This window comes from Salvelinus sp. IW2-2015, linkage group LG5, assembly GCF_002910315.2.
Source record: "Salvelinus sp. IW2-2015 linkage group LG5, ASM291031v2, whole genome shotgun sequence".
Classification (NCBI taxonomy): domain Eukaryota; kingdom Metazoa; phylum Chordata; class Actinopteri; order Salmoniformes; family Salmonidae; genus Salvelinus; species Salvelinus sp. IW2-2015.
Window position 1 is genome coordinate 22,525,520 of NC_036844.1, and position 27,533 is coordinate 22,553,052.

Here is a 27,533-nt window from a genome sequence, read left to right on the forward strand (position 1 = left end):
CTGTATGGTATTTCTAGGTGAATCCTCTGCTGGAGGCCTTTGGCAATGCCCAGACTGTGATGAATGACAACAGCAGTCGCTTTCGGAAGTACATTCAGCTGCGCTTCCACAAACTCCTCAGGTGGGTGGGGGGGGGGGGGTGTGTGTGTGACAGTGTATTCATCTATTTGTGTGTACTTCAAATTTGTTTATACACTAAATGTATGTGGTGATTGCATTGATACGACAGACATGTAGAATGACTTGATCCTGTGTGTGGTGCTGTGCTCTTAACAGTAAAAGGAGCTAAGATCAACGAGTACCTCCTGGAGAAGTCTCGTGTGGTCCACCAGGATGAGGGCGAGAGAAATTTCCATATCTTCTACTGCATGCTGGCGGGCATCTCCCCGGACGACAAAGACATGTATGGACTCCTGGACCCCACGCAGTACAGGTGGGTCCACTGTGATGTTATCATTCTGCAACGTTTCCTCCACAGGTAGCGATGACTCTGGGTGTGGTCTGGGAAGTTAGACATTTCCACCATGAGTCATAGGTCACACACCTTAATAACTGAACATATTTTTTTATTTTCCTGACATAAACCAAGGTTTTTGAACTCTATCTAGTCTTAATGTTCCTTCCTGCCTTTTTTTGGTTCTTGTGGCTTATACAAATAGCGGCCACATAGTTCTCAGTGTTGTTCAGTATGTGTATGCTACTTGTATTTCACTTCTCTTGATAGTTGAACAGGCCTAGGCCTGGAGTGAAATGCTAGCTATTTAAACAATGTGGTGTTTGGAGTGCCCTATGATGCATTCAGTTGTTGTGCCCTGCGATAGTGGCTGCCCTGCTATGTTGTAGTGCCCTATGATGCAGTGAGTTGTTGTGCCCTACGATAGTGGCTGCCCTGCTATGTTGTAGTGCCCTATGATGCAGTGAGTTGTTGTGCCCTACGATAGTGGCTGCCCTGCTATGTTGTAGTGCCCTATGATACAGTGCAGCAATGTAGAAGCCTCAAAGTGTTTGTCAATCAGATATGCATAATGCCTTGACCGTTATGCCCCCTACATATATAGCCTATGTGTGTGTTCTGTGCTCACTCATCAGATCTGTATAAATGTGTTTGTGTGGCTGTGTCTGTCAGGTATCTGAATGGGCGGTACGGCTCGGAGGACATAGTGAGGAAATGGGGGGAGAAGTACAGTGAAGTGTGTAACGCAATGGACATGGTGGGATTTCAGGAACAGGTAAGACCTCTCACTGAAACTCTTTCTCATCCATCCGTTTGCAGTATGTCAGCCACGAGGAGAACATCTGAATCTGATTGTACTTTGTTGGACTAATTGATTGATTGACTGATAAACAAATTGTTAGATGTTATTAACCAGTTGATAAATGACCAATTGATTGACTGATGTTTTGACTGACAGATGGACTGATTGTATATGTGTATATGTTGTGTCATCAGGAGAAGGTAGACATGATGACTATCCTGGCAGGGATCCTGTCTTTGGGAAACATCATGTTTGAGCCCACAGAGACCGACGTGCTCAGGGTCACTGGCAAGTCCATGGGCTGGCTCAAAGCCACAGCCGTGAGTCTACATCCTCCTCCACTCCTTCTCTGCCATTCTTTCTTTTGCTCTCAAGGAAATGGCTGGTCTGGCAGTATCAATTATTACGAACGTAAGAGGATAGCACTGCCAAACCATTAGATTCATGAATAAGCTAATAAAAATGGGTGGCTACAGAGTACATTTTGGGTTCTCGAGTGGGCCAACGGTCTAAAGCACTGCATCTCAGTGCTAGAGGTGTCACTACAGACCCTGGTTCGATTCCAGGCTGTATCACAACCGGCCATTATTGGGAGTCCCATAGGGCGGTGCACAATTAGCCCAGCGTTGTTAGGGTTTGGCCGGGGAAGGCCGTCATTGTAAATAAGAATTTGTTCTTAACTGACTTGCCTAGTTAAATAAAATAAACATTTAATTCCATTTGGCCTCGTTTGGTAGCAGCTTCTGTTGACATATGCAATTTACTTATTGACCTGTTGGTGTTTTCCAAGATGGCAGTAGGCATTTTTTCCCTTTTCCTCCATAAATGTTCATCAGTGGTATTGACATAGCGAAATATAAACTACAAGAACAGTTCCAATCAACAGTTTACAGTAGAAGAGTCCATCTGATAGTGGTTTATACAGCAGAAGGAAGTGGTCCAACGACTAAGCTAGGGGAAGAAACGGTTGATTATCAGTCCTGAGCATACATGGTAAAAAACAAACAAGGGGATTTTTGAGTCAATCACTACAGTACTTTCTTTACAAAATAACCTCTGACCTTTCTGACATGGGCAGCAGCTGTCTCATGGAGACAGTTTTGACACTTTTTGTGTGTGCTTTTCAACTAGTTTGTGTGTGTCCATGGTATTTAAACGTTCTACTGTGTCTGTTCGTTTGTGTATGCATAGATCCACATGCTATTTAAACAGGTGATAGTGTGTGTGCGTGCCTTCTATTTAAACAGGTGAATGATTGCCCCCTGCTCTGCTGTCCCTCTTGATTAGCAGCCCTCCCAGGCAGGCAGTGGGCTGAGGCAACACCTGGCCAGCTTAGATAAGATACAGTGTCACGAGGGGCTATATTTGGAGTTTAATGGAGAGGTACTGCTCACGATGCTAGGTTAACTTCCACCTGACGCAGGATCAGCTGGTCTTTGCCCAGTTTTCATTGTCATCATTATGAGCAAAACATCTTCACTGATCTGGATACTGAGGAGATTTGGGTTCTAGCAACAGGGGTGATTAGGGCACGCTAGCAACAGGTGTCCCACCACTGTAATTGCTTCTCCCTTCGTGATCCTAATGCTAAACTGTTGCTAATATAGACAAACACAAAATATTTGGTTCCTGACTGTCCACTGACTAATACTGGGTATCCAGATATGAAGCAAATGTATAGTTTGAGTGAAATATACCTTTTTTGAGAGCTAATAGTACACATCTATAGCATTAGGACTGTTTCCCCTTTTTTAACATTGATTCACTGAAAGTATCGCTGTCTGAGGATGGTCTTTGTTTGATGTTTGGCAGGTTTTTGCATGATAGTATTGCCTAGCAATGCCATGACCTTAGCTTTGCATGTTCAATAGGGCCACATCTGGGCTAAAAGGGCCTTGGGGCTCGGTTATATAGGAGCTATTGTGTGTAAGCTTGTGTACTTTGTACACTTTCTGTGTAGGCCAATGTTTTTGTGTTAAAGGGATACTTCCATGATCAGATTAACTCGTCGATACTATTTGTATGTCTCTGCGTGCAGTTTGATGGAAGTTGTTGACTGTCATTAACGCAATTGCTAGTGCAATGACGAAGTCTATGGTAACTGTAAGCATGCTAGTAGATACCATAAACTGCCAGTCATTGTGCTAACGCTAGTTAGCATTGGCTTGCGAAACTACCTCTAACTTATTTTATACTGGATGCAGAGACATACAAATTACTCTGGGGAAGTAGATGACGGATCATAAAGGATCATTGCCAAAATTCTGTAGTATCCCTTTTAATATTTGTGTGTTTGCCTTCTCAGGGTCAGTTTGGGGTGCAGGAGGAGGAGTTGCTGAGGAGTCTGACCTGTACTCTGTCTGTGACGAGAGGAGAGGCCATCCGCAGGCTGCACAACCAGCAGCAGGCCGAGGGTAAGGAGAAAAGCACTGGTCCAGGATCAGCTTCCCTTATCACATCACCTTAGCCATTAGAAAGGAGGGCCTGGGTCAGTATTAACCACCATGGTTACTAACTGTTGTTGTAGGGCCTCTAGAACCCAGTTTTGTCATTCATTTGGGCTTTCCATGAAACTGGAGTGCACACGGTTTGTGTACATTCCTGACAGTGCCAGAACAGTATGAAAGAACATTACAGGATACGGTTTAATACAGTAAATGTGCCGTGCCTTACTAATGCCAGCCAATGATGTCCCTAAGATATTGGACAGTTTTGTGTTTTCACCCTAATGGTTGAGGTTAGGATTAAGGGAGGGTAAACGGACCACAACTTTCTCCTCGTGTGTTTAAAGAAGGCCCATGTCTGTCTGACCAACCACTGTAAATTGTATTGTATTTATTAAAGATCCTCATTAGTTCCTGCCAAGGCAGCAGCTACTCTTCCCGGGGTCCAGCAACATTAGGCAGTTGTATACAATTTTAAAATATTACATTCCATTCCATTTCATAGCACATTTACTGTGTTCCCTCAGGCCACTACTCTACTACCACATATCTACAATACAAAATCCATATGTACGTGTGTAGAGTGCGTGTCTTATTATGTGTATCTCAGTCTCCACTGTTCCATATGGTGTTTAAAAAATAAAATAAAAAGCTCTGATTCTGCTGCTTGCTCCATGTAGTCATGGCTCTATGTAGTACTGGGCGACTCCCATAGTCTGTTCTTGAGTTGGGGATTTTGAAGAGACCGTTGGCATGTATTGTGGGGTATGCATGTGTGTCTGAGCTGTGTGCTAGTAGTTTAAACAGACAGCTTGGTTCATTCAGCATGTCAACACTTCTTACAAAAACAATTAATGATGATGTCAATCGCTCCACTTTGAGCCATTAGAGATTTATTTAAATAAAGAAGAAAAAAATGGACATGCATATTATTAATGTTAGTTCTCCGTGTACATTTAAGGACCAGTCGTGCTACCCTGTTCTGAGTCAGTTGTAATTTTCCGATGTCCCTCTTTGTGGCACCTGACCACACGACTGAACAGTCAAGAGCCTGTAGGTCCTGCCTTGTTGATATTGTTGTTAAAAAGGCAGAGCAGCGATTTATTATGGACCGACTTCTCTCCATCTTAGCTACTATTGTATTAACATGTTTTGACCATGACAGTTTACAATCCAGGATTACTCCTAGCAGTTTAGTCACCTCAACTTGCTCAATTTCCACATTATTTATTACAATATTTAGTTGCGGTTTAGTGAATGATTTGTCCCAAATACAATGCTTTTAGTTTTTGAAATATTTAGGACTAACTTATTCCTTGCCACCCATTCCAAAACTAACTACAGCTCTTTAAGTGTTACAGTGATTTCAGTCGCTGCAGTAGCTCATGTGTTCTGTCATCCACATACATAGACACACTGGCTTTACTCAAGGCCAGTGGCATGTCATTAGTAAAGATTGAAAAAAGTAAGGGGCCTAGACAGCGCCCTGGGGTATTTCTGATTCTACCTGGATTATGTTGGAGAGGAATCCATTAATGAACACCCTCTATGTTCTGTTAGACAGGTAACTCTTTATCCACAATATAGCAGGGGGTGTAAAGCCATAACACATACGTTTTTCCATCAGCAGACTGCGATCGATAATGTCAAAAGCCTCACTAAAGTCTAACAAAGCAGCTCCCACAATCTTTTTATCATAAATGTCTCTCAGCCAATCAGTCATTTGTGTAATGCTGTGCTTGTTGAACGTCCTTCCCTATAAGCATGCTGAAAGTCTGTTGTCAATTTGTTTATCGTAAAATAGCATTGTATCTGGTCAAGCATAGTTTTTTCCAAAAGTTTAGTAAGGGTTGATAACAGGCTGGTTGGTTGGCTATTTGAGCTAGTAAAGGGTGCTTTACGATTTTTGGTTAGCGGATTACTTTTGCTTCGCTCCAGGCCTGACTGCTTTAGCATCAATGGGAAAGAAAAAAATAAACTGAAGCTGAAAATAGAAATAGAAATACTATTAATTAGAGGTCGACCGATTTATGATTTTTCAATACCGATTATTGGAGGACCGAAAACTCAATACTGATTTAATCTGCATATTTTTTAATTTTTTTAATTTTTTAATTTATTTGTAATAATGACAATTACAACAATACTGAATGAACACTTATTTTAACTTAATATATTACATCAATAAAATAAATTTAGCCTCAAATAAATAATGAAACATGTTCAATTTGGTTTAAATAATGCAAAAACAGTGTTGGAGAAGTAAAAGTGCCATGTAAAAAAAGCTAACGTTTAAGTTCCTTGCTCAGAACATGAAAACATATGAAAGCTGGTGGTTCCTTTTAACATGAGTCTTCAATATTCCCAGTTAAGAAGTTTTAGGTTGTAGTCATTATAGGACTATTTCTCTCTATACCATTTGTATTTCATATACCTTTGACTATTGAATGTTCTTATAGGCACTATAGTATTGCCAGTGTAACAGTATAGCTTCGGCTATACTTAGCTATAGCTTCGATATAGCTTAGCCGCGGCCCTTGCAGAGCAAGGGGAACAACTACTCCAAGTCTCAGAGCGAATGACGTCACCGATTTGAAACGCTATTAACGCGCACCCCGCTAACTAGCTAGCCATTTCACATCGGTTACACCAGCCTAATCTTGGAAGTTGATAGGCTTGAAGTCATAAACAGCTCAATGCTTGAAGCATTGCGAAGAGCTACTGGAAAAACGCATGAAAGTGCTGTTTGAATGAATGCTTACGAGCCTGCTGGTGCCTACCATCGCTCAGTCAGACTGCTCTATCAAATCAGACTTAATTATAATATAACACACAGAAATACGAGCCTTTGGTCATTAATATGGTCGAATCCAGAAACTATCATTTCGAAAACAAAACGTTTATTCTTTGAGTGAAATACGGAATCGTTACGTATTTTATCTAACGAGTGGCATCCATAAGTCTAAATAGTCCTGTTACATTGCACAACTTTCAATGTTATGTCAGAATTACGTACAATTCTGGCAAATTAGTTGGCAACGAGCCAGGCGGCCCAAACTGTTGCATATACCCTGACTCTGCGTGCAATGAACGCAAGAGAAGTGACACAATTTCACCTGGTTAATATTGCCTGCTAACCTGTATTTCTTTTAGCTAAATATGCAGGTTTAAAAATATATACTTCCGTGTATTGATTTTAAGAAAGGCATTGATGTTTATGGTTAGGTACAGTCGTGCAACGATTGTGCTTTTTTCGCAAATGCGCTTTTGTTAAATCATCCCCCGTTTGGTGAAGTTGGCTGTCTTTGTTAGGAAGAAATAGTCTTCACACAGTTCGCAACGAGCCAGGCGGCCCAAACTGCTCCATATACCCTGACTCTGTTCCAAGAGAAGTGACACAATTACCATAGTTAAAAGAAATTCATGTTAGCAGGCAATATTATCTAAATATGCAGGTTTAAAAATATATACTTGTGTATTGATTTTAAGATTGGCATTGATGTTTATGGTTAGGTACACGTTGGAGCAACGACAGTCCTTTTTCGCGAATGCGCACCGCATTGATTATATGTGTGGCTGATGAATTAGTTGGTTAACATAGATAAATAAGATGTTTTATTTACATAATATGCTTATGTGAGATACTTGTCATTAGAATGTATCCTTTTGGACTATAGTGTTGGCAGTTGCACTTTTTTCTTAGCTGGGGCTCAGTCATTTGGGGCCCAGAGAGGGGAGAGGTCAGGCTTGTGTTTTACATGTCTCTGGTGCTATGCAGAATATCAGAAAGGGAAGAGGACAGGATGGAACATTGTCTTCATATGTGAATGTATCTGTTAAACCATGTGAAGGGATGGCGTGATTATGGGTGAACCAATTACTTGGCTCCACAATGTTTGTGCGCAAATCACTCCCCTCAGTGAGCTTGTTCAGGAGTGGGGTCAAGAGGGGGTTTACTTGAGATGGGAGTATCTAGAGTTGACAATTGAGTTATGCATTGGATGCGGTAATGTTTTTGTACTATGAAGTACCAGGAACGAGATTAGAACCTCGTCTTAGAGACCAAACTGAACGATAATTTATAGTGAATGCTATCTGGCTATGGGATACCCCTCTCTCAAGTAAAAGTCTTTCTTTGTGAACTGTTCCTAAGATCTGTGGTTCGTCATGTAAGTTGAGGGGTGTATCTTGGCTATAAAAGATCTTTCTATTCTACTGTAGGGACTCAGAATTCATTATAGACACTGAATTGATCTGAGAGTCAAAGGGCTATTGTAAAGCTCATATTATTAAAGATTAAGTTTAAGTATAACTGACAGGTGTGTGGTTTGTAACTATCCTCATTTGGTAATACAGGAAATTGCCACGACATGCAACGCAGGACACGCTAGATAAACTAGTAATATCACCAACCATGTGTAGTTAACTAGTGATTATGATTGATTGATTGTTTTTTATAAGATAAGTTTTAATGCTAGCTAGCAAKTTACCTTGGCTTCTTACTGCATTCGCGAAACAGGCAGGCTCCTCGTGGAGTGCAATGTAAGGCAGGTGGTTAGAGCGTTGGACTAGTTGGTCTGCAGACGAATACCCCATCCGCTGTGCCCTCAACCGGCCTCCGTCTGAGCAGACCCCCTCCGTCTGAGCAGACCACCCCCCGGGCTACTAACTTTAAACGTCGCGTGCTAGCTTAGTGGCGGCTTCCCTGCTCCATCTACGGCTGCCCCCTGGACACTATGATCACTTGGCTACATAGCTGATGCCTGCCGGACTGTCCATTAATTCACGGTACTCCATTCTGTTTATTTGTGTTTTATCTGTCGGCTCTGTGTTTTAACTCAGGCTCTGTGTGTAGTTAATCCGACCCTCTCTGCCTAAGTCGTCGCCAATTTTTACCTGCTGTTGCCTGTTTAGCTGACTAGCTGCTGTTATCTCACCTGTTTTTAGCTAGCTCTCCCAATCACAGACTGCAATCACTTTATGCCTTACTGTATGTCTCTTCTCAATATATCAATATGCTGTATACGTGTGTTCCAGCTAGTAATCATTGTTTTTGGTTTGCAATGGACCCCCCTGGTAGTTCGCACTCTCCGTACCTCTGAACCTCCTTTGTCCCATCCTCCCACACATGCGGTGACACTCACCCATTGAGACCAGCAATGTCAGAGAACAAACCTCTCTTATCATCACCCAGTGCCTGGGCTTGCCTCCGCTGTACCGCGTGCCCCACACCATACCCTTCTGCACATTATGCCCAGAATCTATTCTAACCACGGCCATAAATCTGGCTCCTTTTAATTCTTGTCCCCAACCTCTAGGCGACAGTTTTGATAGCCTTTAGCGCACCCCTCATCCTACGTACTCCTCCTCGGTGATGTGGAGGTAAACCCACAGCCTGCATTCCCAGGCACCCTCATTGTTGACATTCTTGTGATCGAAAAAGCCTTGGCCTCATGCATGTCAACATCAGAAGCCTCCTCCCTAGTTGTCTACTCCACCGCTTTAGCACCACTCTGCCAACCCTGATGTCCCTTGCCGTGTCTGAATCCTGGCTTAGGAAGGCCGACAAAAATTCTGAAATTCCATCCCCCAACTATAACACTTTCCCGTCAAAGATTAGAACTGCACAAGGGGGAGGAGTTGCCAATCTACTGCCAGAGATAGCCTGCAAAGTAATCTGTCATACTTTTCCAGTCTATGGCCCAAAACAGCTCTAATTCTAATTTAAAAATATAATCTCTCCAGAAATAAGTCCTCACTGTTGCCGCTGCTACCGACACCCCACTCAGCTCCCAGCTTGCCCTGACACCATCTGTGAATGAATCCCCATCTAGCTTCAGAGTTTGTTCTGTTAGGTGACCTAAACTGGGATATGCTTAACACCCCGCGCAGTCCTATTGACATCTAAGCTAGATGCCCTCACACTCACACGAATCATCAAGGAACCCACCAGGTACAACCTAAATCCGTAAACATGGGCACCCTAATAGACATATCCGTGACAATCTGGCCCTCCAAATACCAAAATCACTGCCTCATTGCCTGTATCCGCTACCCGGTCCCGGTCAAACGACCACCCCATCATCACTGCAAACGCTCCCTAAAACACTTCTTGCGAGCAGAGGCCTTCTATCGACTGGCCCGGTACCCTGGAAGGATATTGACCTCACTCCCGTCAGTTGAGGGATGCCTGGTCAATCTCTTAAGAAGTTACTTCCTCACCATATTAGACAAGCATGCTCCGTCCAAAAAAATGCAGAATCCTTCTAGAACAGATATAGCCCTTGGTTTCACTCCAGACCTGACTGCCCTCGACCAGCCACAACAAACATCCTGTGGCGAACTGCAATAGCATCGAAGAGCCCCCGCGATATGCAACTGTCAGGGAAGTCAGGAACCAAACACGCAGTCAGTCAGGAAAGCAAAGGCCAGCTTTTTGAAGCAGAAATTTGCATCCCTGTAGCTCTAAACTCCAAAAGTTCTGGGATACTGTAAAGTCCATGGAGAACAAGAGCACCTCCTCCCAGCTGACCACTGCACTGAGCTAGGTAACACGGTCACACCGATAAATCCGTGATAATCGAAAAACTTCAACAAGCATTTCTCAATGGCTGGCCATGCCTTCCTCCTGGCGACTCAACCTTGGCCAACAGCCCCGCCCCCCGCTGCTACTCGCCCAAGCCTCCCAGCTTCTCCTTTACCCAAATCCAGATAGCAGATGTTCTGAAAGAGCTGGAAACCTGGACCCATACAAATCAGCTGGGCTTGACAATCTGGACCCCCTATTTCTGAAAACTGTCCGCCGCCATTGTCGCACCCCCTATTACCAGCCTGTTCAACCTCTCCTTCGTATCATCTGAGATCCCCAAGGATTGGAAAAGCTGCCGCGGTCATCCCCTCTTCAAGGGGGAGACCCCTGGACCCAAACTGTTACAGACCATATCCATCCTGCCACTGCCTATCTAAAGTCTTCGAAAGCCAAGTCAACAAACCAGATCACTGACCACCTTGAATTCCACCGTACCTTCTCCGCTGTGCAATCCGGTTTCCGAGCCGGTCACGGGTGCACCTCACCACGCTCAAGGTACTAAACGATATCATAACCGGCATCGATAAAAAGACAGTACTGTGCAGCCGTCTTCATCGACCTGGCCAAGGCTTTCGACTCTGTCAATCACCATATTCTTATCGGCAGACTCAGTAGCCTCTGTTTTTCTAATGACTGCCTTGCCTGGTTCACCAACTACTTTGCAGATAGAGTTCAGTGTGTCAAATCGGAGGGCATGTTGTCCGTCCTCTGGCAGTCTCTATGGGGGTACCACAGGGTTCAATTCTCGGGCCGACTCTTTTCTCTGTATATATCAATGATGTTGCTCTTGCTGCGGGCGATTCCCTGATCCACCTCTACGCAGACGACACCATTCTGTATACTTCTGGCCCTTCCTTGGACACTGTGCTATCTAACCTCCAAACGAGCTTCAATGCCATACAACACTCCTTCCGTGGCCTCCAACTGCTCTTAAACGCTAGTAAAACCAAATGCATGCTTTTCAACCGTTCGCTGCCTGCACCCGCACGCCCGACTAGCCACCACCCGGACGGTTCCGACCTAGAATATGTGGACATCTATAAGTACCTAGGTGTCTGGCTAGACTGCAAACTCTCCTTCCAGACTCATATTAAACATCATTTCGCAACAAAGCCTCCTTCACTCACGCCGCCAAACTACCCTAGTAAAACTGACTATCCTACCGATCCTCGACTTCGGCGATGTCATCTACAAAATAGCTTCCAAAACTCTACTCAGCAAACTGGATGCAGTTTATCACAGTGCCATCCGTTTGTTACTAAAGCACCTTATACGACCCACCACTGCGACCTGTATGCCCTAGTCGGCTGGCCCTCGCTACATGTTCYTCGTCAGACCCACTGGCTCCAGGTCATCTACAAGGCTATGCTAGGTAAAGTGCCGCCTTATCTCAGTTCACTGGTCACGATGGCTACACCCACCCGCAGCACGCGCTCCAGCAGGTGTATCTCACTGATCATCCCTAAAGCCAAAACCTAATTTGGACGCCTTTCCTTCCAGTTCTCTGCTGCCTGCGACTGGAACGAATTGATAAAATCTCTGAAGTTGGAGACTTATCTCCCTCAACTTTAAACATCTGCTATCCGAGCAGCTAACCGATCGCTGCAGCTGTACATAGTCCATCGGTATATAGCCCACCCAATTTACCTACCTCACCCCCCATACTGCTTTTATTTATTTACTTTTCTGCTCTTTTGCACACCAGTATCTCTACTTGCACATGATKATCTGATTATTTATCACTCCAGTGTTAATCTGCTAAATTGTAATTATTCGATTTATTGCCTACCTCCTCATGCCTTTTGCACACATTGTATATAGATTCTCTTTTTTTCTACCATGTTATTGACTTGTTTATTGTTTACTCCATGTGTAACTCTGTGTTGTTGTCTGTTCACACTGCTATGCTTTATCTTGGCCAGGTCGCAGTTGCAAATGAGAACTTGTTCTCAACTAGCCTACCTGGTTAAATAAAGGTGAAATAAAAATTTAAAAAATAAAAGTTAACCGTAAGGTTGCAAGATTGAATCCCCGAGCTGACAAGGTAAAAATCTGTCGTTCTGCCCCTGAACAAGGCAGTTAACCCACCGTTCCTAGGCCGTCATTGAAAATAAGAATGTGTTCTTAACTGACTTGCCTAGTTAAATAAAGGTGTTAAAAATATATATATTTTTTAATCGGCTAAATCAGTGTCCAAAAATACCGATTTCCGATTGTTATGAAAACTTCAAATCGGCCCTAATTAATCGACCATTCCGATTTAATTGGTCAACCTCTACTATTAATCATGTTTTCAAGAGCACTTGACTCCATTAATATTTTGTTGTTGTGTGTTTATCTGCAGATGCCAGGGACTCCATTGCCAAAGTGGCTTATGGGAGAGTATTCGGCTGGATTGTCAGTAAAGTTAACGAACTGCTGGCTCCCAACGTTGACTTTGACGTTGAGCTGACTGAAATAGGTCCGTTTCAAGGGAAACTTTAAATGTAACAAAATTCCAACTCTTTTCGTCTTCTCAAGCAGAGATGGTCAATGTCAGATTGACCATTCTATTTTCTTGTTATATAATACAGGTATCCTTGACATTTTTGGGTTTGAGAATTTTGCCGTGAACCGTTTTGAGCAGCTCTGCATCAACCTGGCCAATGAACAGCTGCAGTACTTCTTTAACCACGTAAGTGTAAATATCAGTAAACAAAGAAGTAGCCCTGTCATCTTGGGTCCCTTAGAAGTGATTCTCTATTTAAGTCCCCTAAAATGACAGCCTGTAGCATTTGTTAACATAAGACCCAAACACTTAAAAGAAACACGTGGTCAGCTTGTCTATTTAGTATTAGTAGAGGAACAGGAATCCGAACATAGTCTACAATTAGTTCTTCTTTTTGAAATGGCCAAAAATGCCTATTAGAGTGTCTCGTTTAAATGTTATTTTTCAGTGGAAGGCTTCAGAAAAACATGTCATTTTAGGTCAGCTGGCCGACAGTACATACAGTGAGCTCAAAGTTTTGGGACAGTGCATTTTTTTCTTGTTGTTTTGGCTCTACTCTAGCACTTTGGATTTGAAATGATACAATGACTATTAGGTTAATGTGCAGACTATCAGCTACCATGATTATGGATATTCCTGAATTAATTGTGAATAATGATGAGTGAGAAAGTTAGAGGCATAAATATAACCCCCCCCCCCAAAATGCTAACCTCCCCTGTTAGTGTAATGGTGAGAGGTTAGCATGTCTTGGGGGTATGAGTATAAAATGCCAACCTCCCCTGTTATTGTAATGGTTGAGAGGTTAGCATGTCTTGGGGGTATGATATAAAATGCCAACCTCCCCTGTTATTGTAATGGTGAGAGGTTAGCATGTCTTGGGGGTATGATATTTGTGCATCTTTAACTTTCTCACTCATCAGTATTCACCATTCATTCAGGATTATCCATAATCATGGTAGCATTCACATTAATGTAGAAGTGTTTAGAAAGATATTCTATTCTTATTTACAATAAGTGTCTCAAATGACACTACATTATTTACCATTCATTTCTATCAGGCACAAGATAATCTGAAACACAACCAAAATAAACAGCAAATGCATCCAAGTTTGTAGTGTCACAAGATTGTTATCATTGTGTGCTAGGAATATGGGACCAAATACTAAACTTTTGATACAAATAAGTGAATTTGTCCCAATACCTTTGGTCCCCTAAAATGTGGGGACTATGTACAACAAGCGCTGTAATTTTTAAACATTTTAACCGATATGGATGAAAATACCCTCAAATTAAAGCTGACATTATGCACTTTAACCTCATAGTCATTCTATCTTTATTTCAAAGTGCTAGAGTACAGAGCCAAAACAACATGTCACTGTCCCAATACTTTTGGAGCTCACTGTACTGTATGCATGGGATGCTGGAGTTAAAGACAGTCTACTTTTACTAGTCACACTGCTGTGGACTACTCTCTGCTAGTAAACATTACACAGTTTACCTTTGGGGCCTGTCCATGTGGGCACTGAATATATTTGGTACAAATGCCATAGGAATCTGCTTATGGTTATTTACTACTGTCAGATCTCTAGATTACAACTGCATAGGGCTTCAGGGCTTCTGTTGCCGTTTTTGTGACTGAAGGCCACACAATTGAATGTGCCATCTTCTCATGAAACGATCGGACAAAGCAGATTGATCCAATGAAAGATGTTCCACTGTGACCAAAGCTCTTGTGAAAGAAACTGGAAATACCTGCTGTCCTTTTGGTTTTATTTGTTCATGCGTCTTTGTATGCATTTGTCATCCTGCAGCACATCTTTCTGATGGAGCAGAATGAATACAAGGAAGAGGGCATCGAGTGGGAGACGATCTCCTTCAAAGACAACAAGCCTATCCTGGTAAAAAGACACAACACATTTTTTCCCTTCATCACTTACAGTAGTACTCTTTTTCTCTCAAACTTTTTTCATTCCCCTTTACACTCTTTCTCTAATACTTTTTTCGCTCTCTTTCACTCTCTTTACCTCCCCCTCTCGCTCAGTAATAAAACAGACAGGTTGTGTAAACCCACTGAGTGGCAGATATAAAAGAACGGAGACCCCAGGAAGGGGAAATGCTGACGGGGCAGTGTTCAGTCACATGCCAGTAGCTTAATAGGCACTACAGCTTTCAGCCTGTGGCATCATCCTCTTGTCTATATAGAAGCCACTGGTTTCATTTGGCAGAAAATAGTGTCCCTGTCCATGGCTGAAGGTATGAGTAGAGCCTGTCTGTAAGTTATGGGATAAGATGGACACATTAGGAGTTGTGGGAAGAATTCTAACTCAAGTAATTATTGGACCTAGGGCGAGTAATGCACAACCTGGATCCACAGGTAATTTTCTCTGTACCCACTCTCAGTATTAATGTCTACTCAGCACAATAAAACTTCAAGACCATTTTACAGTGTTGGGGCCCTAGTCAATAAAAACCTGGAAACCTTGTTAACCAATCTTCAGGACAACAAAATATTCTCCTTGTACTGTGAGAATCTTCTGTTTTAAAGTCATATGAAGTTGTGTACCATGTTTGTTTTACCCAGTTAACAATTGGCTAGGTTAACCCAAATATGCATTTTCACAATAGAATAATGTGTTTGTTTAGGTGTTTTTCCTTGTGTCATATACAACTGTGTGTCTCCCACAGGACCTGATCCTTACTAAACCTATTGGGATACTTTCTCTCCTGGATGAGCAGAGTGCCTTTCCTCAGGTACTGTAGTGGTCTCCATACACCCATACATCTCTGTATTAATCAGGGATGGGCTCAATTCGATTTCAATTCCACTCAATTCAGAAAGTACACCAAATTACAGAATTTACAGAATTTCATTGTACTTCCTGATTTTTACTTCCTGAATTGAATTGAAATTAAATTGACCCCAACCCTGATATTAATTTATGTGTATTAATTCTAATCTCTTTTCCCTATTTGTCCCCTCAGGCGTCAGACAGAGACTTTGTGGACAAGTTGAACAGTAAATTTAAAAGCAGTCCACACTATGAGGTGGTCCGGAGTCGCAGCCCCCTCTTCACTGTGGTTCACTATGCTGGGAAGGTGAGGTTACATACCCGCCTTTTATAATAGTACTTTATAATGCACTATGAGTATTGATATAGGCCATTTATAAGTTATTGTTTATAACTACACTTATACTACATTATGACTGCATAATAACTCATGAGTGTTTATGAAGCATTGTAGATATGGACTTCAAATAAAGTGTAAGTGTTCTGTACTTCCTGTGTCCAGGTCCAGTATAATGGAGGAGGCTTCCTAGAGATGAACAGAGATACCATCCCAGCCAGCATCAGAGACCTCTTCATCAACAGTGTCACCCCTCTACTCAGTGTCCTCTTCGCCGGTATTTGAGGCCATCTGAATGTGTCTGTGTTCTACAGCTCTTCGTTTAGCCAGAAATGAACCAGTCCATGGCTTTGTTTTTATTTCTGATGCAATCTCTGATTATTTGTCTTTTTGCACAGTGATTTGTTAAACTGTAGCTATTAAATCAGTTGTGTACACATGCTTAACATGAATCAGAGCTGATACACAATGACGTGGGCTGGTTCCCAATGAGGGTTTGTGGATAAATACACCCCCTGACCACCTCTTAGAAAATGATGTAGTACGCATTTATAAATAACACATGCTTATGCTTATCTGAACACACCACCATAACATGTACAGCCTCTGGTTAGTTTGAGCGTTGTTCTAGTTTAAAACATTGATCAGTCTGTCTGGCATCTCGTATCTAATATTCATACGATTTATATTTTATGTATTTTCAGCCACAATCTCCAGGACAGGGACCTTGATGCCACGCAAAGCAAAGGTAGGCATTGTAGATCACAAGTCCAGCAATTGTTTTTTATTATTATGAAGCGCAGCAGAATATGATAGGTTCTGTAGAATAAGAGATTATTGGTAACTAACAGCAAGGCCATATTTTGACCTTTCTTAGAGTACAAGTCAGAGGCAGAAAGTGGATTTTTGTGGTTTAAAGGATGTTAACATTTTTTCCTTTAGGTCATGCAAAAGGCAGATGACAACTTTAACTCAACTAGGAAACAGTCGGTGGGGGCCCAGTTTAAGGTCAGATGGAAGTTGACTCTATATAGCACATCTGGCTTTATAAACCTCTTATTTCTGAGCATTTGGTTTCATAATGATGTCTGAGCACTAAGTATGAACAAAACTGAAAATCCTAAATATGTCTACCTATAGACTGGACTGCTGTAAAATAAAGATGCACAGATAAGTTAGTAATCTCCACAATGTGTATGTGTGTCTTCCTTGCAGCACTCTCTGGCTGTGCTGATGGAGAAGATGTTTGTGGCCAGTCCTCACTTTGTTCGCTGCATCAAACCTAACGGCAACAAGCTTCCTGACCAGGTGGACAACAAAAGGGTCATGGACCAGGTGAGAACCAATATATCGTATTTTTTCAGATACTGCACTGTTTATATCTACCTTACACTGAAGATTAACCAGGTATCATCCAATGCTTTAGTATTGGGGGCACAAGCCTACGGATACAACACCAGTACTTTTGCCCTCAACGTTTAACCCTTTTTTCAGAATAATCTATGCTTTCAAAAACTAAGCAAAGGTGCATTACAAAAGCTATGTGAACGGTGCATAATTGTCAGTGCTAAAAGTTATATCTATAACACAGTATTGATCCTAAGAGTGTAGATTGAGTGAACTTCAGAGTCAGGGTTGTGTTCAGAGTCGGGCACGAAATGGAAGGTTCAGTCCGATTTCTATCTGAACTTGAGCAATAAGAAATGCTTGTTTTCCTTTTCCGTAGCAAAGCGTTTTGCTCCGGTGTGTCCTAATGAACATGACCCAGTCCCCAGTATGGCAATCAGGGGTTGACTAAGCAGCAGCAGTAACAGGGTCTAGGTCAGGGCCATAGGGGGCCCGCCGTACCGTACCTCCTTGCCTGTCCAAAAAACATATTGATCTTTATTTGACTGATGCGCGCCGACAGAAAGACTCATCAATCTCAGATAAAGCATCCGAGCGAGCAAAACCGTGCCCCTCTGTCTCAGTATGTGTAGACCATGTATCTAATTCTGTCTGGACAAAAATAGTATGGCATGTCATACTATTTCTACATATAGTAAGACAGAGGGGTGCTGTTTCGCTCACTAAGATGCTTTCTCCGGTGAGAGAGTTTCAGCAGAGGGGAAGAGGCGAAGCAAGAGGGCTCGCTCTCGCCAGAATATGCCCTATGTGTTTTTATGGGCATAATACGCAGACCTAAAGCTTGTCGCCTGCGTTCCCGCCTTTGGTACAACGTCTCCCATTGTTAGGGTGGAGACATGAGCATCTTGTCGTTATATACAGAGCTCTGGTTTCAGACTCTTGCGAAAGGAACGTTGGCGAGTGCACTGTTAGGATAATGGCTTCTCCTAAAGTAAATGGATGTTTTGCCAAAATTCTATAATTACTACTGTCTAAATAAAAACATTCGAAATACTTTCTCCAGAATGTGCTCAGTGGTCTCCTGACAATTCATGTGCCTTCATGGTTTCGTTATGTGTGTTTGCCCTTTTGATCTTTTATTAAAAAATGTAATCAATTCCCCATTACATATGTCACCAGTAGGCCCAGTAATTATACTGTTAATCCCCAGTCATTTGGTTACAGTAATTTGTTAATGCATCTATTAATTAGTCATTTACCGTTCTCTTTCTCGGAGTGGAAAAATTGTTCGCAAAGTTCACAACCTGCTACACTTGTAGCACACAGTGCTGTGTCCAAACACAGTGTCCATTTGGCAATGTATGATTTCTGATTGTCTTAACTCACTGTGTCCACCACTAACAAACTGAGCTTCTCACAAATGTTTTCTTCACCTCACACAGTAACCTCACAACTTAACTTCCTTTGCAAATGGATAAATGTGTCCATATGGCAGACACAGGTGCTCTCGCCTTAGTTGAATTGATCTTTTTAAAAATAATTTTACTTGAGGATTTGTATGATTAACCACGTGACAATGATTTTGAGAAATTAAAATGTTCTGTGAAAAAATGTGCACGCCTATTTAAATCAAAGGCCCGTCCAACGGATTCATTCTGCTGCAAGCCCTGGTCTAGGTACTAGGTTAGTGGGTCAGTGTGTGACTGTCTGATGGACATAGGAAGTGGATTTGGCCCCAGGGGAGGGTTAGTATAGCCCTGATGGCACAATGAATCCGGTCAATACTGCTGTCTAGTCTGACACCAGGGGACTTTCTTCCCTCACCTCTCCTCCTCATCTGTAGTGCTTTTTAATTTGTTTGTCTAGGGCTGAACTGATAAAACAGTACAATGCAGTATTGGCGGGTGGGTGGACAATAGTCGAACTGGAACTATTGTTAATTAATTACTGTGAATAGTCTGTGTTAAAGCTGATTTAAGGTCTTTTTCATTACATATGTAGGTCATTCCACCAATAAGGTGACTTTTGAGATGTCTAACTTGGTAAATATTTTTTTATTTCACACAATGTTTACATTCTGTCATAAAGAGCACATGTTCAACTTAATTGAGTAATTTTCTTAAAAAGTAATTTTCCCATCTCAAGAGGTAAAAAAGAAAGAAAAGGAAGTGCCAAATAAAGTAACAGGGTTGACCATAACAGGGTTGACTATTTTTAAATTATTAATAAATCCCCTTGTGACAGGGGGAATGGAAGCTTGGTGTGTGCAACAGGGAATAGCATTTGAATGCAAGTTTAAAGCATTTCTAGCCTGTCTATCTATGGGTAACAGGGTTGATGTGTTTTGCTCGGTCCACTCCGTTTACCTCCACAAAACACCAGGAAATGGCCAAAAAGAGTAAAACCAGCTCACCTGCTTTTACTGTATGATTTATTTAACTATTAAACAATTATATAAAAAATAGTTTTACCATATTAAAACGAGAGTTCAGATGTAAATTAATCAATAATCACATGAAATAAGTAATCTTCAGAAATTACTTTGTCAAAGCAACAAAATAACCAAGGCTTTACGATGATGAAACTTCGATTAAGTGGGTTAAAATCTTCCTGGAAGTGATACAGGGCTTCTTTAAAATAAAAGTTTACAGGATGTTTTATTAATTTGTTGAATTCTCCATGTGGTCTATATTAAAAGGCACTTCATTTAATATAACAGGCTTTTACAATTCAATATTGGTGCTCAATTTCTACTTAAAATATCAAAAGCATGCAAAAGGCACTCTTTTTGTGGAACAACCCATGTATGTGGTTATAGTGGCATAATATACAGATTTTTACAATGTTCATCATTGATCTCTGTGCTGTAGCTCTATTGCCCTCCATAAGCTAGAATAGTTAAAGACTAGTTCAAGACTAGCCAAAATAGTTATCATTCTGAAGCTGCTTGACCATCTGTGGTTTGTGCGTTTTAAACAATAATCACTCCCCCTATCATCATCCATCCATCCATCATCATCATCATCATCATAACGGTGCATTATGTTACATCGCCACCTGCTGTTCAGCTTTGAGATTGCGTTTAGTTTCAAATAAGTCCAGTAGGTCTCTAATATGGCCATCAATAACACCTGATTCTATTTGGGCTGTGTGGAACATATTCAAATGATAACTAAGGATAAAGAAATATTTTCCAGCTAAGATACAACGGCCTGCTGGAAACCATCAGGATACGAAGAGATGGCTTCTCCTGGCGACCCTCATTCAAAGAATTTGCTCAGAGGTGTGTGTGTGTGAATTTATGTTTTTTCAAACTTTGCATTATTTGTGAAATAGCTCAGTCATCTTGGCCAACACATACATTTGTATGCATGATATTTCTGTACACTGCCGTTTTATTTTAGCTGTAGCATGCTAAACTCTCTTTGTCTTCAGATATAACATTCTGCTGATCAAGCCAGATTTACCACTAACCAAGGAAAGGTATGTATAAAGATACTTGCTCTCATTCCAGCAATTTAAAAAAATATGACATACATCAACGTCCATTTGAGATATTAAACAGATCTTTGTAGCTGTTTTGTTTCATCTTATCAAATGTAACCTGTGTTTGTGGGTCTTTTTCAGCTGCTTGTCCATCCTCAACACTACTGAGATACATGGTTGGAAGTGTGGGTAAGTCTACAGTAGTTGCTCTTGTTGTGTTAAATTAATTGGCAATCAGTCCTAGAAGACTAACTTACTTACTCCTGAATCTTCCTGTAAAAAAAACTTTATTTTTTATAATTTGTCCGTTCATCAAAGCATGTCATTCAGGCTATACTCATCAGATGTTTCATGTGTTTACGCTAGAGGTAATAGTGCTGATAAGATGTCAGTTTCAAGACAAACTCAATCAGTCAAGTGAAAATCAGTCTGTCAAAAGCAGCTCATTCTTCAGTTAACAGGTTAGCGTTGTCATTGGCTTGTACTGGGAGGTCAGCTCAGGGTTTATATTGAGTAGAGGTCTTTATCTCAGTTACACTCTTTCACCCTCTTGGTCCCCAGCTCCTGCTTTCTACTGCTGCTGTTCTTTAGAATTGTTCCAAAGTTACTATTGTGGCTTAATGATTACTGGAGTTAATTGGTAACCTCAATCTTTCTCAAATTTAACAGTGCTCTATGCAACAATTCCCCCTGCAAATAGTACTTAATATCTATGAACATTGTTCAAACATTCTCTCACTATGGCAGGTCGTCTCGTCTGTTCTTTAAGTACTGGCACCAGGAGGAGTTGTCCAGGCTGTTGGAGAGACTGGGCAAAGCAGCACTTGTCATCCAGAAAAGTAAGGGTCACTCATCAATAGTATCTGGAACATAGTCTCTCAAATGTCTGTCAAACAGCTTCATTGGCCTCTGTGAGATGTTACTGCTTTTAAACTCAGGCCTGAGGCTGGAAAACCTTGCAGGTAGGTAGATTAGGTTATTATAAATTGAAGTTAACATTGATGAATCATGTCCCATCATGATGTATTTCAGACATTGCCATCAGCAAGTTACTTGCTGTTTTAAGTGCTACCTGCAGTCTTTGTGTTGCAACCCCCCACAACCCTGTTAGATGGATGATAGTTTCCCAGTTATACTGTCTGGTATCTTGATTTCAAGGCCTGTAATGACTGTTGCATCATTTTGTGTCGGAATGTGGTCCTTTACCATGTCATTCAGTAGTAATGTTTCTCTCAATCTCTCTTCACTGTCTCTCCCCCTCTGGCTTTCTGTTCACATTGTCTCTGTTGCTGTGTTCTGCAGACTACCTCTCTCTGCGCTACAGGAGGAAGTACCTGTCCCTACTGTTGGAGGTGAGCAGACAGAGGCAGGCTCAGAGAGAGAGGGAGGAGGAGAACAAGAGTAAGTAGACGAAATATCGCTTTCCTTTTCACTTTTGCCCTCTTTCATCTCACTCTTGCTCACCTATCGCCCTTCCTTCCAATCACCTACTTGTTCTCTTTCTCCCTACCACTGTTCTATTTTTGTTCTTGATCGCTTTACCCCTCAACTCTTTCTCTCTCTACCCCTCTACATGCTTGTTGTCAAAGACATTTCTGTTTGATGTCTTGAATATTTCAACACTCAAGAAGTTAAGGATCCTTGTCACTCACCATATGCAGCTCTATAAGTGCTGTATCAAAAGTATTGTGTGTGTGTCTCAGGGCCCGTCTCTCCACCCGTGCCCCTACCCAGGAGGAAGAAGCCTCAGCCCCGGCCTCGCTCCATCATGCCCACAGCTGCCCACCTGGCCCCTGTCCCCCGGCCCCGCAACAAACAGTTTGAGGTGGGCCATATTGAATTTATTTTGGGTAACAGACATACAAAAACAATGTGGACCCAGAGGGTATCACTTGAAAGTATTAATTAAAATGCTCGTTTCCAAAGTGGTCCTCGATGGTACGTTTCTACACTCAAAACCCTGGCAACCTTTAATTAATTTGAAACAGTGAAAAGTAATTTTCAGAAAGTAATCTGATGTTTATTCTCTCGATCTCTGGTGCTAGCTAGCCCATAGACAGCATGTTAGCTGAAACCTGCTATTGACTGATCTTGTACCCTTTGACAATCGCCCTCCCACTCTTTCCTCTGACATCCCCTCCTACACGCTGATGACTAAGGCCTAGATTCAATCAAATCAAGCGTTGGAGTTGTCCAACCGTCCCACTCACGTTAGAAGTTCAGAACGGGAAAGTGTAGGATATATAGAAATAATGACACTCAAATAAAAAAATCATTCAACTAAATAATGAGGATTTCTATCAGCCTAATCGAGGTGTAGATTACTTCTCACATTCCAGTGTTCCAACTTGTAAACAAGGCTGCATGGGATTTCTCTTATTACGATTCCATGTAGCCAATGGCAATGTCTGCTTTAGGTATAATTCCAGGAGCTGCTTGTGGATTGGACAGCTGTAACACAGTTCCGACACCGCCAAAACAACCACTATGCGGATGTTGGCTAATGAGATCTGATTGAATAGAACCCTAAACTGAGCCTTAAACTACCCTAAGATTGACCCTATACGGTTCCCTCGGTGTCTCCCAGGCCACTCCTTTTGACAACCTGGAGGTGCACAGTGAGCTGGCTGAGCTGATAGGCCAGGCGGGGGGAGAGGAGCGGGCCAGGGAGAGAAGCAAGAAGAGAAGGGACAACATCCGCTGGTTCAAGGAGACGCAGGCCCGCAAGGTGGTCCGCAACGGTGCCTTCCCCTGCTGGTTCCATGGCATGATAACACGTAGGTCAGTAAGACAGGACGACACACACACACACACACACAGACACACAGCATATGTTTTACTATCCTTGTGGGGACCTAAAATTGATTTCCATTCAAAATCCTATTTTCCCAAACCTTAAACCTAACCCTAATTGTAACCCTAACTCCTAAGCCTAAAATAGCCTTTTCCTCATGGGGACCTGTAAAATGTCCCCACGAGGGAGAATTGCCCTTGTTTTACTGTCCAGTACCAACGAGGATAGTAATACACACTTCAGACTTAATTCTGTCAGATTTCAGGGTGGTTTTAAACACACTGTATGTCTCCTCTCCAGACAAGCTGAGGATCTGATGACGGACAAGCCTGTAGGCTGCTTCCTGATTCGTGTAGGACAGAGCCGGGAGGGCTACACACTAACATACAAGTAAGACTGAGGATGACTATCTGGATCCAAATGACCTTCCCCTACTGGGTCTTGTTCTCATCACATCACATTAGATCAGTGGTCACCTTGAGGAAGGGTGCAGTTAAGTGTATTTGAAAGGGGTTGACAGACGAGTAGAACAAGAGCAGAAGACAGGGTTGTGTTCAGTAGGCAGTAAACTTTTTTGATATAGATTGGAATGGGGAGGTACTAACTGAACTTGTCCCATTAGAGGGATTTTTGTTTTTTGTTAAATTGTTTTACTACAGTGTGCTGAAAACGACCCGACGCTATAGCGTGACATACAAGACATTAAACCCCTAACTCCTGTTTGCTCCCTCACCCTGTTTGACCGATATGTACCCTTTACTTTCTGGTGACATATAAGACATTAAACCCCTAACTCCTGTTTGCTCCCTCACCCTGTTTGACCGATATGTACCCTTTACTTTCTGTCCTCTCCATCTATCCGATGTCAGGGGGGCAAACCGATGTAGGCACTACATGATCGAGATGCAGTCCAACGGGAAGTATGTGATCCTGGGGGAGGATAAAGCCCACCCCTCCCTGCCTGACCTGGTGCAGCACCACAGCCGGGTGGGCATCAAGCCCTTCAACGAGCTGCTCACCACCTCCTGTGGACAGGTCAGCACTTGGGTCAAATTCCCTTTAGGGTCTGGCTCCTGTCGAATTTACTCACCGTTGGCACAGGCTCTGGCAGGACCTGTGTGTAATACTGTACATTAAGAATGGATAATCAAACATTTTATGCACTAATGTTATTCTGTCTGCTGTTCCAGACATGTGACCACAACACAGACTACGAGGACTTGAAGGGCCTGGATCACCTGGCCGTGGTCGACCGCAGGAGCACCATGTCTGGGGAAGAGGAGGGCGAGTCGAGCCCGGATCAGGTCCACCTGGAGTTCCAGCAGCTCTTCCTGCCGCCGGGGCAGAACCCCGACCTGGAGGCCCAGAGACCCCCTGTCCTCAGGCGGATATCTGACCGCAGACACCGGGCAGAGGCTGGAGGAGGAGGAGAGGCCCTGAGAGGGAGGCTCAGAGATGGGGAGAGGGGAAGAGCGTGGGGAGATGAGGGCGAGCGGGACCGCAAGAGCAGGCCCTTTCCCCGGTTGTATCCTTCCATCCGATTGGCTATGAGGGAGATCCAACAGGTGAGAGGCAATGATGAGGAAAGGGAAGAGGGTGGATAGATGGGAGACTTAATATGTTCAATGATAAGGTGATTGGACATATAGTTTAGACTTTAATGACCTATGTATTAAAGGGATACTTCAGGATTTTGACAATGAAGCCCTTCCATCTACTTCCCTAGAGTCTGATTAACTTGTGGAAACCATTTTTATGTCTCTGCGCAGAGACATGAAAATGGTATCCAGGAGTTCAACTGACTCTGGGGAAGTATATAAAGGGCTTCATTGCCAAAATCCTGAAGTATCCCTTTAATGCTGGATCCAGTCTATCATAATTTCTCCGTTTCAGCTAATTTCTCAATGAAATGACACAAACATCTTCTTGGGATGTCAGGGTCTATAGAACTGGCTGGGCACATCTGGTCTATCGCTAGAACTGGGCCAGTTACATCTGCGTATAGATAGCAGTCAGTATATGGTGTTAAACCATTAAAATAGCTACACTGTAGGCCTATTCTTTAACTTGGCATGACGCAACATACTACTTCATTATTCACTATTACGAAATGGGCTTTTTGAATTCATACAATGTAGGTTGAACCCTGTCTTTGTTTTCTTCCAACCCAGATCATTTCGGAACATCAGGGTTGATTTTAGGAGCTGACTTTTATGCTGAACCATGATTATCTGAATACATAGCCAAACTGACACAATTCATGCTGGAGTACTGTGCCTCGAGTGTTCATTAATCTGCATTAATAAAGAATTGTGGATGCATTTGTGATCTTTTCTGTCTTGTGTCTGCAGCACTTTTCAGATGTCCAGGAACAGAGCCCCGCTGTCTCTCACAGTACACCCAAACCCTCCTGGAGGAGGACAGGTAGGTCATAGTAGCTTTGCGCATGTCTCGCCCACCTGAGGATCTGTCTTTTTCAGCCATCTGTTTCCTCTGTGGGGTGGAGAATCCACTTGTCACTTAAACCTCGCTGAATTGATTGCTTTCATTTTAGTCCTGCGACTAAAATGTCGCAGGACTAAATTGAAATGATATAATGTTACGACCGCAGAAATGTTTGTAATGACCTGTCAAACACACCCCGGTAATGGCTGAAATGGGCTCAATGGAATGCCTTGTCTTCCCGTTGCATCGAGAAAAATGCTTAAACTTCGTTGGAGATTTAACACATCTCGACACTTACATCACAAGAAAGAGAAGAAATAACTTTATTTTGATGGATGTAATTTTTTTTCCACATTTAAAAAAATGTTATAATTTTGTACAGTTGAAATATTTACAAACTAGAGGTGCTGAAATGAAAGCAACTGCCGAAAATGAACACACAAATTATAGTGATATTGTGTCTGATCTTGCGAACCATGTAAAGTATGTATAGATAGGTGTAATCTAGAGCCAAGCGTGTTGATTTTCAAGAGGGTATCCTGCTATTGACACACTTGTTGAATTATGCAACAGAACGTGACAACAGTAATTAGTGAGGCAGTCTAGACCGTGCAGGTGTGCCTAAACGGAGCACGGTTTTGGTGGTTGCTGCCCTGTTCCACCCCTTTATTAATATATGCAAATATACCCAGTGTATTTATACAAAAGAGGCACATATAATTTTCTTTATTTTAACGCAACATATATTTTTTAAATACCTGATAGCATCAGAAAATGTATATAGGAGTGCATTCTAAGAAAATAAGTGTAATTTGACACATTTAATACCTGAATTCCCACACAAATCCCTGAACTTTATGTGCTATAATAATTCAGTCAACATCTGATTAGTTTTTAAAATGTAAACCATTGGCCAACTGTTGTATTTATTAGAATAGTTTTTAAAACCTTTTAACAATTTGTATGAATGTTGCTAGTCATAGTTCTGGCCAGCAGGGCTCAACAAGGCATTGTGCAATATATTGTGTCCAGACATGTCTCTGTCGTGTAGAATATTCAGCCAAGCAGTGATTTAAACTGACTTATGCTATTTTTGTTTGTTGCAGATTCATAACCCATGTGATGGAGGGAGTTCATTCAAAGCTGCTATTTGTTGTTTTTGCCCGTCTGAATGAGTTAACTGGACCTTATTCTGTCAAGCATTAACCAGGTTTTTATAAACAAATTGTAAGGAGATACTTCCTTGTTTTACTAGTGTTTTATGTAGTCACAATTTTAATATAAATTTAAGTTTCTGAATATTGTTTTATGTGTGTATGTAAATTATTCAGTGGGAATTTTACATTCACTGTTTTACTGAATGTGTTTTTTACATTTTAGATATCTGGTTGTCAAGTTTTTTTCTTCATAATAATAAAATCTGCAGTTAAAAAAGCTTAGGCCACGGCCATGCATTCCTTCTTTAGTTTCACCATATCAGTCATCAGTGAGGTATTTTGTTTTGGTTAAAAAAATAAAAAAACATTTAAAAAATCACCCAATATGCTTGCAGACCTGT

At 42.0% G+C, this 27,533-nt stretch overlaps 1 protein-coding gene across 1 annotated transcript; it reads left to right on the forward strand.

Moving 5' to 3' along the window:
- The first annotated feature begins 252 nt into the window (after positions 1–252).
- Positions 253–27,404, forward strand: LOC111964066 (myosin-IIIb). The gene is made up of 25 exons (XM_023987751.2): positions 253–433; positions 1,127–1,229; positions 1,451–1,576; positions 3,562–3,670; positions 12,634–12,750; positions 12,863–12,963; positions 14,589–14,675; positions 15,463–15,528; positions 15,760–15,873; positions 16,069–16,180; positions 16,608–16,651; positions 16,846–16,911; positions 17,119–17,238; positions 20,448–20,533; positions 20,686–20,733; positions 20,878–20,925; positions 21,484–21,575; positions 22,039–22,137; positions 22,440–22,561; positions 23,324–23,517; positions 23,831–23,920; positions 24,400–24,565; positions 24,721–25,095; positions 25,882–25,954; positions 27,082–27,404. The coding sequence occupies exons 1-25, from the start codon at positions 369–371 to the stop codon at positions 27,087–27,089; spliced, it is 2,631 nt and encodes an 876-aa protein (XP_023843519.2). The 5' UTR covers positions 253–368; the 3' UTR covers positions 27,090–27,404.
- Positions 27,405–27,533: the final 129 nt, after the last annotated feature.